The sequence below is a fragment of the Ruditapes philippinarum genome, unplaced genomic scaffold, assembly GCF_026571515.1.
Source record: "Ruditapes philippinarum isolate M1 unplaced genomic scaffold, ASM2657151v2 ctg391_1_1_1_1, whole genome shotgun sequence".
Classification (NCBI taxonomy): Eukaryota; Metazoa; Mollusca; class Bivalvia; order Venerida; family Veneridae; genus Ruditapes; species Ruditapes philippinarum.
In genome coordinates, this window is record NW_026855204.1 from 159,724 (window position 1) to 172,168 (window position 12,445).

At 31.7% G+C, this 12,445-nt stretch overlaps 1 protein-coding gene across 1 annotated transcript in view; it reads right to left on the reverse strand.

Annotated features, from left to right (window-relative positions):
• Positions 1–12,445, reverse strand: part of LOC132742484 (probable Na(+)/H(+) antiporter nhx-9) — a 49,443-nt gene that overhangs the window by 5,889 nt on the left and 31,109 nt on the right. The window contains exon 11 of the mRNA XM_060730923.1: positions 693–858. Within this exon, the coding sequence (XP_060586906.1) occupies positions 693–858 (166 nt within the window). The remainder of the gene's footprint in view (positions 1–692; positions 859–12,445) is intronic.

The window sequence follows — 12,445 nt, forward strand, 5'->3', positions numbered from 1 at the left end:
CTAAAAAATCCAATTCATTATAAACTGTGCTATAAAACTTAAAAAATTCTTTCGGTACCAAAAAACTTTTTGGCGTTTTTTTCTTTTACCAAGTTATAACATCCAAAATACCCCTTAAAAAAAACATCAGAATATATAAACTAATTTAAATTGTATTTTAAAGCAAAATTTCAGTTTCAAAAAATGAGAAAGGAAAGAAAAAAAATTTTAGTAAAGTAATCCATCAATAAGTGAAAGTTTGGATAGCGGGCAGTATAATTTTTAACATGGTTGGGGATTTGCAAAGGAAAACTATGTAAATTTATAATTCTGAATCATTTATAAAAAACATTTTCCTCCCCATTTTTTTTTACATTGCAAAGTTTGCCTGCCAAGAAAAACGCTCTATTTTTTTTTAAATTTGCCGAATATTTATACGTGTTTAAACCACTATTGTATTAAATTAAAAATTTATATGTTAAATGAGCTGGACTTCATTCACTCAAAAATTAATTTCTTAAAACTCTGTATATGACCTTTAACCTATACTAACATATCCAACTAGGGAATTCAAATTCCAACATAAAATGTACTCTAGCTAAATGTCTGTACAAAAAAAATAAAGATTCTCCGATAATATTTTCAATGTTATATTGTCAGAATAAACCCAAAGAAAGCTATGTGGAGAGAAGACTGTAAATAGAAAAACTTACTTTTAGCAACTCTACCATTGGAGAGGTTATTTCCTGGTTTTAAATACTGATCAGAGTTTTGCGGTGTCGGATCAGGTGTCCGTATGCTTGAATTATTCTTGTGATACACAACACGATCTATAGACTCCACAGATTCACCTATGGTGTGCCGCCTGTTCATGTGCCACTGAAAATATATATAATAATATGAATATTAAAATTAGAATAAGACTACATTAAAACTCTAGACTTAAATTTGCCTGATATGAAATTCTTTAGATGAAAAACAGCATTCACGATCATAACTGAAAAAGTCTTGGCTTACAAATATATCAAATAATAATTAACCAAGAATGAAAAAAAAAAAAAAAAAAATCAACAAAATCAAATCAACATCAGGATGGACACAATATGGAGAAATGATTGTATATTTTTTCTTTGCTTGCTAATGTATTTATTCAGGGCTTTAGTAAACTTTTTTCAATAATGAATTCAAATATATGCAAAAAAATGTAAATTGGTTCTAAAATTTTGAGAGTTCGGAAAAGTTGATTGAACTGCTCTTAGCACATACGTATCATCAAAAATACATTTTTCAGAGGATTGGTCAATTTTTCTAGTATATTTAACATGAAAAAAATACCTTAAGATATAGGCAAATAATTCAATAGCTTTGATATAAATCAGCATAACATACATATGAAATACAGTCAAACATATGAACAAAGGCCACTCTAAGGAATGACCCAACATGAAGTTCATAAAATGTTATTGAAAAGTGGCCTTTATTTACAGTGTGGTTTATATTTGCAGATGGTCTTTAACACAGGACCAGGTTTGACTGTAGTGTGCACTAAATGAACAAATGCACTTCATGAAAAAAATTTACATGACATTAAAATATATGCAGATAATGGTTGCATATATTCAGTATGACTAACAAAAGAGTCAGATACAGAAAAATCTAGTGGATATGGTAATTGGAAGAAACCATCTCTGCAATCAAAGTCAATATCAAATAATTATATAAACATAGTGTAATATACAAAGGAACCCTGGTCCTATTTTGTTAATACCTTACATTTTAACCTGCTGATAAGAAGATTGTGCTCTTCTTTTTTGTTGATTCTAAAGCTGACCAAATTGTTATGGTAATACGGCAACATTCAAGCTTTACTGGTTGAGGAATGAAGACCTAGCTTAGAAGTCCCTCTGTGCATTATTTCAGGCATAAGCAGGCATATGAGTAGAACCTCTGACTTTTCTGAAGTTTAATATGCTGAAGCCATTTGTTGTTAACCGTTGAGGATCAGACTTTTTGGATATGCAATGTTTTTGCTCTCCTTATTTCACATGGTCTTACAAAGGGGGATCAATCTTCCTCAAATGTTAAAAATATTTCAAATCGGACAAAAACCTATTACAGTATTGTCATTAAAGTTACAATTTAAAGCTGAAAATATTTTACTCAAATGTACTCTTAACAATGACCCGGAATATATTCATGGTAACATTTTACTTGTTTCTAAAGGCGATAATCACATGTTGTCCACTGTTGCACATAAAAACTTTTTAATGGATATAATGACCTACTTCATGTTGATTTACATTAAATCTCCTAAAAATACTATTATTTTCTTCCATGTGACTTCATAAAAGTCTTTACTTCTACGTCGTTCTTTCAGTTATCGCCACCTTATACTGTTCTATTTTTCATGACTTTTAGGGCTCGTAACATTAAAAGTAAACAAGACAAGAGCTGTCCGTAAGACAGCGCGCTCGACTTTTTTATTGCTTGCCAATAAAAAAAGTTTTTGCAGTAAAAGGCAATACAAGAATCTCTGTATTTTTAAAGTGAACAATGGCCATGAGCATTAAGATATTTAGTGAAGAATTATTTTACTGAATTGTGTGATACCCTTGAACACTGCAGCAAAGTTTGAAATGTTTAAGTCAAAAGAGGGCTGGTAAGAAAGAAAAAAAAACTGAGTTGAGCCTTAAATAAATTTAATAGTATTAAACCCACTTTGAGAGAATAAGGTATTTTTACGTCACTCAGAACACCTTGGTAAATGACATAATAACATAATTTTTCAAGAAATCTATGCCAAAAGGAAGCAGTATATTTTTGTACAATCAGCATAATATATAGATTTGACTTTGTATGTGAAAGTATTATAGTTACCTTATAATACAAGTAATAGATAAATTTTATCAAGCTTTTTTAGATGTTGTCAGTTGGTCACAAGTGGATCTCTTTCACACAAAAAAAAAGTACAAAAAGAGAAAAATAACTAGTTGTTTGATACCCTTGAATATTACAGCAATGTTTATATGACATAATTTATGGTAAAGTGAACAAGTGGATAGGAATGAATTTTTTTAGATTTTTTAAGTTTTTTAGTGCTTGCCTATAATACAAAACATTGACAGTTAAGGGCCATAATTCAAATAAAATCTTTGACAGAATTACCTTCTCCTGGACATGTTTGGGAATCATGATTGTAAACAAGTATTCCAACTTTCAAATTAATATCTCAAACAGTTCAGTCAAAAAGTGGACTGGTACTAAAAACTTAACCAAGATTCTAAGTCGATAAAAGGCCTTAATTTTTAAAACAAATCCTTGACAGAGTTACCTTCTCTTGCGTACAGATGGGGGTAATGATGTGAAATAGCATTAAAAGTTTCAAAGCAATATCTCAAAGGGTTAAGGCAATAAGTGGATTTTACCCATATTCAATGTATTTTCTAAGTCAAAAAGGGCATAATTCTGTCAAAAACCTTGACAGAGTTATGTCCTCTTGTCTGTTGATGAAGGTCGTGATGGTAAACAAGTATGGTCAGTTTCAAAGCAATACCTCCAATGGTTTTGAAATAAAGTGAGGTGGTACAAAAAACTTAACCAAGCTCAATACACTTTCTAAGTCAAAAAAGGGCCATAATTCTGTCAAAAACCTTGACAGAGTTATGTACTCTTGTCTGTAGATGGAGGTTATGATGGTGAACAAGTATGGTAAGTTTCAAAAGCCATACTTGTAATACTTCTGAAATAAAGTGGGGTGGTACGAAAAACTTAACCAAGGTGTGACGCCAACGCCGACGCCGACGCCGGGGCGAGTAGGATAGCTCCCCTTTTCATAGAAAAGTCGAGCTAAAAAATGTATCATAAAACAGTTGGAAGTTACCATTACAATCTCTCAACTGAAGAGATAATAAAGTTAAGATTAATCTGTCAAAGGTTTGCAGGCATAAAATCTTCCAGCAGATCAAATTCAAGAGCTTTCGGATATAAATATTCCTAATCAATATACGGGCATTCTATAATCACTAACTGGTGGTATTGTCTGCCACTTTACAATATCTCCATTTGAAATAAGTATCGAAAACAATTAAATTCTGAGCGTGATATGTCAGATATTGTGTAACCGTCTAGTTTTTAAACCCCTAGTTATTGCACTGTTTTAAATGGCCCACTGATAAAGAAAGACGTGCAGCCTGACCTACTCGAACAAGATACTGTATAAGGTTTATTTAAAAAACAATTATTTTAGTGCATTGTTTAAATGATTAAGTTAGATTTATGTGTTAGTGTCAAGGGGTCAACTCCTATAACGATCTTGTCATCTTAACATATAAAAGGATTTAAAACCCTATTACAATGCATTTATCAAAGCACAAATTAGCTTTATTAAACTAAGGTTTTTTTTATAAATGGCCTTGTTTTTAAAGCCTATTTTATCAATCAAAATATGTTTAATGTGTTTTCTTTGGTTTTAAATCACACTGAGACACTGTCCAGGTCAAGTGGGTGACTTTCGTAATATATTGGTCAGGAAGACCTCAGGTGCTCTTTTGTTCATTATTACAGGTACGAGTGGGCACCTGAGTTAGAGATTGACCTTCCACAAGCCAGATTTGAAGATTCCTCCCTTGTGGGATTTGAGCATAAAGCAGTGACGAACAAATGAATGTGTGTTTAAGTCCTTGGTAATGCTCAATAACAGCAATGTCCTAGGTAAGAATCAATAACAGCAATGTCCTAGGTAACTATCAATAACAGCAATGTCCTAAGTAACTATCAATAACAGCAATGTCCTAGGTAACGGTCATTAACAACAATGTCATAAGCAATGATCAATAACAACAAATTGTCCCAGGTAACTATCAATAACAGCAATGTCCTAGGTAACTATCAATAACAGCAATGTTCTATCTAACTATCAATAACAGCAATGTCCTCAATGTCTTAGGTAATGCTCAATAACAAGTTAACAACAATGTTCTAGGTAACTATCAATAACAGCAATGTCCTAGGTAACTATCAATAACAGCAATGTCCTAGGTAACTATCAATAACAGCAATGTCCTAGGTAAATATCAATAACAGCAATGTCCTAGGTAACTATCAATAACAGCAATGTTCTAGCTAACTATCAACAACAGCAATGTCCTCAATGTCTTAGGTAATGCTCAATAACAAGTTAACAACAATGTTCTAGGGAAAGATCAATAACAGCAACGTCCTAGGTAATAAACAATTAATAACAGCAATGTCATATGTAACTATCAATAAAAACAAAATTGTCAATTACAATATTAATAAAGAAACCCAGCCTGTTTGCTCCTGGAAATAATTTTAGACAGACATTGAAGTCTAAATTGAAGCACAAAGAAGAAGAAAAATCTCAAATAATATCAAATTAAGGAAACAGAAGAATGATGACATTCTAGCTTTTTTATGACATTTAAATTCTGCTGAAGATTTTTTTGCTACATCTAAATAAAAATTGTCATTCATTATACAAGTCAATGCACAGAAATATAACTTTCAGCTTAAGTATCGAAGAAATTGTATTTCTGGAAAAAAAATTCCTGTTTGTAATACATCTGGATAGATGATTGCAATGCATTATAGGCCTGTAAATTATCAAATGAACAAGGGTATTAAGGAGGTATTGTGGTTAAGAACTTATAGACTGTCCCTTGACATTAAGATGGTAAGCTATTATACAATGTATTTTACACCAGTACTGGTTTAAGTTCCAGAAAGCAAACGCAAGTGTAGATCAAATCAATTTCCAGCTTTCATTACAATTAATTAGGAAATAATAAAGAAAAATATAAACCCAGAAAAGCAAACTATGTACTATGTTAATTTATCTCATCAAATTGCTTTCACATATTGAGAATTCTTGAAGTTTCATATTAGAATTTACTTTGTAACATTAAAAGAAATTAAGATACCTGCTATAGAAATGAAAATGCAGACTAAGGGATTAACCAAACAGATTTACATCAAGACAAACAGACAGACAAACAAACAGACAGGACTTATCTTGAGTTTCTTAATTTGGACTAAATAAAAGAATAAATAAACATAGAAAACGGAAGTTAGATAAAGATGAGTGTATTGGTCGAGATCAAACGATTCTTCAGATAACACCTTTTCATGATTTTAGTTTGGCTGATTTTGATGCCAATTTTAACAATTACTTCCGACTTACTTTACAAGGACGAAAAATTGACAAAATTTTTAATGAACACTGTTTTTTTGGTATAAGCCATATAAGCCATTGGGTGCATGACGACCGACTAACCATTTATTTTATAAACCTTGCAAAAACAAATCTTTTTAAAATTATTTTATACACAGTAAATATATCAACACTTTTTTTTACATCATTACCATTGTATAGTGTGGCCGAGTACAGTACCCAAGACTGAATGGTTACATATCAACCAATCACGAAAACTTCAGGGCGTAAAATACAACACAAATTGTCAGAGTACACGCAACTAAGGGAAATCAATTTTTGTCTGTTTCATTTCATTCAGATGCCGAAAATAACATATTTTTGGTAATATCTTGGTGATACCACCTTTCTTGGATAACTATCCAGTAATTTAAGTAATTTCAACACAAGTGATTGACCAATTATCCCAAATGATTTCTGAATCAACAGTGAAAGACAAATAACCATTAGATTCAATGTCCAAGAACAATAATTGTCACAGAGAAGATTTCAAATTGGGACAAACAAGTAAATAATAAACTGAACAGTAAAACTACATCCCTAAATTTCAACATTACTTCAAAACATCATAAACTTTTTCAAAAAGAAACCAACCTGAATTATCAAACAATTCAAACTGCCATTTTCCGATATAATCCAATTTTTCCTCTTTAATTCAAGCCACCTTTGTTACCGATTATCAAATCTAAACCCCCTAATTTATATGAAAGGATGCTTTACAAACAGGTGTAACTGTAACTCAAATAAACACAGTTCAATATTAAATTTGCTTTTCAAATCTTATACATATTCATTTCTTAAAATTATTCACGTTCTTTCAATTATTCAAATATCCAGAATATTTTTCATTCATTTCCGAACCAAAAAAAAAAAATTTCTTCACTAAACAAAATAAAATAATTTACGCCTGAGATAGTACAAAGTATTTAACCATCAAATATATTATTCCTCACAAAAAATATAACCACTGTACCTTTTTTCCCATTATGACAAAGTCACAAAACACACCAACAAGTTTAAACTGTATTTCAAATGAAACTATTTACAATTATCTGAACAAGCCCACTTTTATATCGTTTCTTTTTTTTGTTCACGGTGAAAGAAAACAGTATTCGTCATAATATAATGTAAAACTGATTTCCCAACCTAAGGTTGTTGACATTGACATTTTGTATATGTCATAGATACACATTAGCATATGTAAATTTACAGTCTTTCAGTGTAAAATATATGAAAAACCTTATATAAAACCGGGAAACTTTGCCAAAATTTTGCACTCAGCATCTGATATAAGCGTGTTCACATGACCCTGACTAACTTTTTCTGTGTCACAATTACTGACAACACATGACAGAAAGATTTAAGTATACTACCAAAGATTACCATCTATTGTAACAATAGAACTTGACAAAACAATCAGGCTGTTAATCAATTATGAATTAACCACTACCACCCACTGGCACCCGGCAAACAGGATCCACACATCATCATCACTTTCTAACGTGATCTCCAAGTACACATGCACTTCTTTAATATATATACAACCTCCATATAAAGACTACCTCCAAATAAAATGTGCTGTATTTATCTTAGAAGTACAACCTCCTTATAAAGACAACCTCTGCATGAAGGGAAATGCAACCTCCATATAAGATTGGCCTCCATATAAAGGCTTATTTATCTTAGAAATAAAACCTCCATATAAAGACTACCTCCATATGAAGGCTGTATTTATCTTAGAAATACAACCTCCATTTAAAGACTACCTCCACATGAAAGCTGCTGTATTTATCTTAGAAATACATTACCTCCATATAAAGAAAACCTCTCATTAAGACTAAACATCTTCATTACATCACCTCCATATTAAAATGAATGCTATATAGCTTGATAGAAACACAACCTCTATGTAAAGACAACCTCTACATCAACACTATAAATCTCCATAACATTATACAACCTCTATATAAAGGCTATAAATACGAAATATTATGTTGTAGTAGCTTTCTGAGGCTTTGTATTTTTCTACAAGCAGCGGTGGAAAATTGATATCTCGCGAGACCGAAGGTCGAGCGAGATATCAATTTTCCAACGTTGCGAGTAGAAAAATACATAGTCTCAGAAAGCTACTATAACATAATTTTCCTTTTATTATATACCTTTTCGTTTTATTCAGAAAATGAAATGTAGTTGTCAAGAAATAAATTCATGACTGACGGATGAATACGTAATTCTTGCAAACCGGCCACGCCTTTAATAATTTTGGTTCCCGTTTTCAAATGCAACGTTATACAAAGCTAAGATCGGAACCAACGTCAAAAATAGTCCGGCACTTCCATATATGGTACCGTATTTGTCACTAACATAATACGGAAATTTCTATCCGTTGAAGCGTATTTGCGCTTCAATATTTGCGTGTATTTTAGGGAGAAAATTTATAGGTATATAATAAATATCGATATAAACCCAACCTCCATATTAATACAACCTCTACATAAAGGTTACAAATATCCATAGAAACACAGCCTCTACATGAAGGCTATGAATAGATCCATAACAAGAGGGCCATGATGGCCCTGAAGTCGCTCACCTGTATATAGGCCCCCGGAGCGGGGCCAGTTTAAACCCCAGGGCTTTTATTTGAACAAACTTGGTAGACACCCATTAGAAGATATTTCATGCTTAACATCTAAGGTCTAGCTGGTCAAGTTTTTTTCTTTACACATATAGTTAAAAACAATGACACACCTGGGGCAGGGCCAGTTTTGACCCAAGGGCTTTTATTTGAACAATCTTTGTAGACACTTACTAGAAAATGTTTCATGCTTAATATCTAAACTCTAGCTATTCAGGTTTTTTCAAAGAAGACTTTTAAGTTTTTGCTATACACATATAAAGAAAATCAATGTCAGCCGGGGTGGGGCCAATTTTGACCCCAGGGCTTTTATTTGAACAAACTTTGTAGACACACACTAGAAGATGCTTCGTGCTGAATATCTAAACTCTAGCTATTTGAGTTTTTCAAAGATGATTTTTTATAGTTTTTGTATAACACATATAAGGAAAAGGAATGACCCCCAGGGCGGGGCCTATTTTGACCCCAGGGCTTTTATTTGAACAAACTTGGTAGACACTTACTAGAAGATGTTTCATGCTTAGTATCTAAACTCTAGCTATTTGGTTTTTTTCAAAGAAGATTTTTTAAGTTTTTGCTATACACATATAAGGAAAATCAATGACCCCCGGGGCGGGGCCAATTTTGACCCCATGGCTCTTATTTGAACAAACTTGGTAAACATCCATTAGAACATGTTTCATGCTAAATATCTTAGCTCTAGCTCTTTGGGTTCTTTAAAAGAAGATTTGTTTAAGTTTTTACTATATGCATATAGGGAAAATCAATGACCCCCTGGGGCGGGGCCAATTTTGACCCCAGGGCTTTTATTTGAACAATCTTGGTAGACAGTCACTAGAAGATGTTTCATGCCAAATATCTAAGCTCTAGCTCTTTGGGTTTTTTAGAAGAAGATGTTTAAAGTTTTTTCTTTTGGTTGCCATGGCAACCAGAGTTCTGCAAGGAATGGAATTCTTTGAACGACTTTGTTAAGGCTTCACACAAGGAACATCCCTGTGAAGTTTCATTATGATCTGCCTTATGGTTTCAGAGGAGATGTCGTTTGAAAAGTGTGAACGGACAACGGATGACGTACGATGGACGAAGAGTGATCCTAATAGCTCACCCTGAGCATATGCTCAGGTGAGCTAAAAACACTGCCTTCAAATAAAGACAACCTCAACATCAACACTATAAATCTCTAAAGAACCTCCATATAATAAAACCTCTATAAAAAGGCTATATATATATATGCATGGAAACACAGCCTCCATATTAATTCAACCTTTATATTATTGGCTTTATCAACATAACCCCCAAATAGATCTATTCCAATTTGCATTTTGAGAAATTCAATATGTATGATTTGAAAAATAATCAGATAAAAAATTAGCTTTTACATATATCATTTATAAACTATATTCAAATACATTTTAATTAACATATTAAGAAAATTAAGTCTTTATGAATAATAAGTATGAATAATAAATGACAATTATACTTACCCTGTGAAAAAATAACAAATTATATTCCATCAACTCACAAAAATAGAATTTTCAGTTTTCCTTTCTACTTCTAACTGTTCAAAGTTAATATTGACTCAGATATATATATTGTCTATAAATAAATACCATAATAACACCATAAACCAAACTGTTAAGGGGAAAATATCGTGTTTCTCTTTTCTTTAAATCTCAGACATTTGGCTTCATTTATAATCTGCCTTAAAGTTGGTTAATCAGTCAGTTGACAGACTGGTTATACGATTACACATTTAAAATTTCATGAAAGGTCATATTCGGTCTCAAGCACTACGATTTTTTTTTAGTTAACGAGCCACGAGCTTGTGAATGAAACACAACACTCCATATCTAGTACTCCATTTAAACGCTACTAGAAAATTCTTTTTTCATTCTTAAACAAAAGCATGACCTTGTAAAGTGATATAACTTACATAGTAATAGGTCATTATGACGCTAAAATAAATTTCTTTAAAATAAAGCATTTAAATGTTTAATAATATATTCGAATTAACAACAGTCATGTTAAAAAAGCCAGGAAGAAAGTTGATCCGACTTCAAATTCAATCACATAATTGGGCTTTATTCATTCACATAATTATCATTCACGTAAACATGAACAAGCGTAAATTGAACATCATATAGTTGAAATATTCGACAGTTGGTTCAGTTAATGTAAAACTCAATTTGAATGGACAAATAAAAATTAACATAAACTGTACGTCTCAATTTTAAATGATTCGAAACTGGGTCAAAAATAAATAAGACTATTATTGATGAAAACTGAATGTCACGCCTACGTAAAAATAGTGAATTTACTACAATATATCTTAAACTTAAAGCTGGGAGCAACACATTAAATATTAAGCTATTACAATTAAGTTAACAATAAAAGTACGGTATGTACTTCAATTTTACAATATTAAATATTTGGTGAATCACATATTAGTCAATGGATTTTTATTTCACAATATTAAACGTTAAACAAATCAAGTATTAAGTACTTTAATTTCTTTTTTCAATACTGGCATTTTTGAATTACATTTATGTACTATTATAAGGAAATTTCCTATTAGTAAAATGTACCGTAAATGTTCTTATTTGAAATCTTATTACTTTACTCTTCTATATATATACTCTTTATACCATAAGTATTTTAAACATTTGAAAAAAAATCTGTTTAAACAAGTATATTAATTATAAAATATATACCTATATAATAACAGTAACCAAATAAATTACGTACCATATGAATATACGTGTCCTGTACTACATGTAACATCCGTTTTTTGTACTCTGTTCAAACTTCAATTAAATTACGAGGAAAATAAGGATAGCACTCTTCACATTAAAGTCAGATAAACAATAACTTCCTGCTAACCAGTATCAAGCACGTTTCACAAAACAAACCTTCAAATTTAAAAACCCTCACTCCTTCCTGTTCGAAACACTTCATTAAAGCCTTTTGTATATAAACATACGTCTTTTGAGCGGGTAAAAAACGTATATAAATAGTCTTATTAAATCACCTCTTGAAATAAAGTGAGCCGTCTGCTTCACAAGTTTTGTATCAAAAATATCTATAAATAAATCTATTATCTTTCTGATGATGAAGTAAAACGTGACAGGTAGACTCGTTAGACGACAGGGTATAGTTACATCGTAATGTTTTAAAATCAATGGCATCAAAGGTCAACTATTAGGGTGACCCCGATATAAACAAGAGATTTAACTGAATTAAGGGGCTTAATAACTGATAAATTGAACTGGTTGTTAGGGAGATCAAATCACTATCTCTTGGTGACCGAACATTCCACACTCACAGAGCACTGTAAATTAATAATAATAAATTTCAATTGAGAAGATAGTGTCTGATATTAAAAGTATGCTTTGAGCTTGCCTCAATAGCCGATTTTTTTTTCAAGAAGGGTGGGGTTGGGGGTATTGGGTGGGAAATCAGGGTGGGCCGGGGTTTAGGGGTGGTGGGGATTGTTGTTAAGGGACTGGGAATGGCTGTACGGGTTACTTTTTTGTCACAATGTCATTGCCAAATATGATAATTTCATGAGCTTCCTGTTTCACTTGTAGAGGAAAACCTATCCC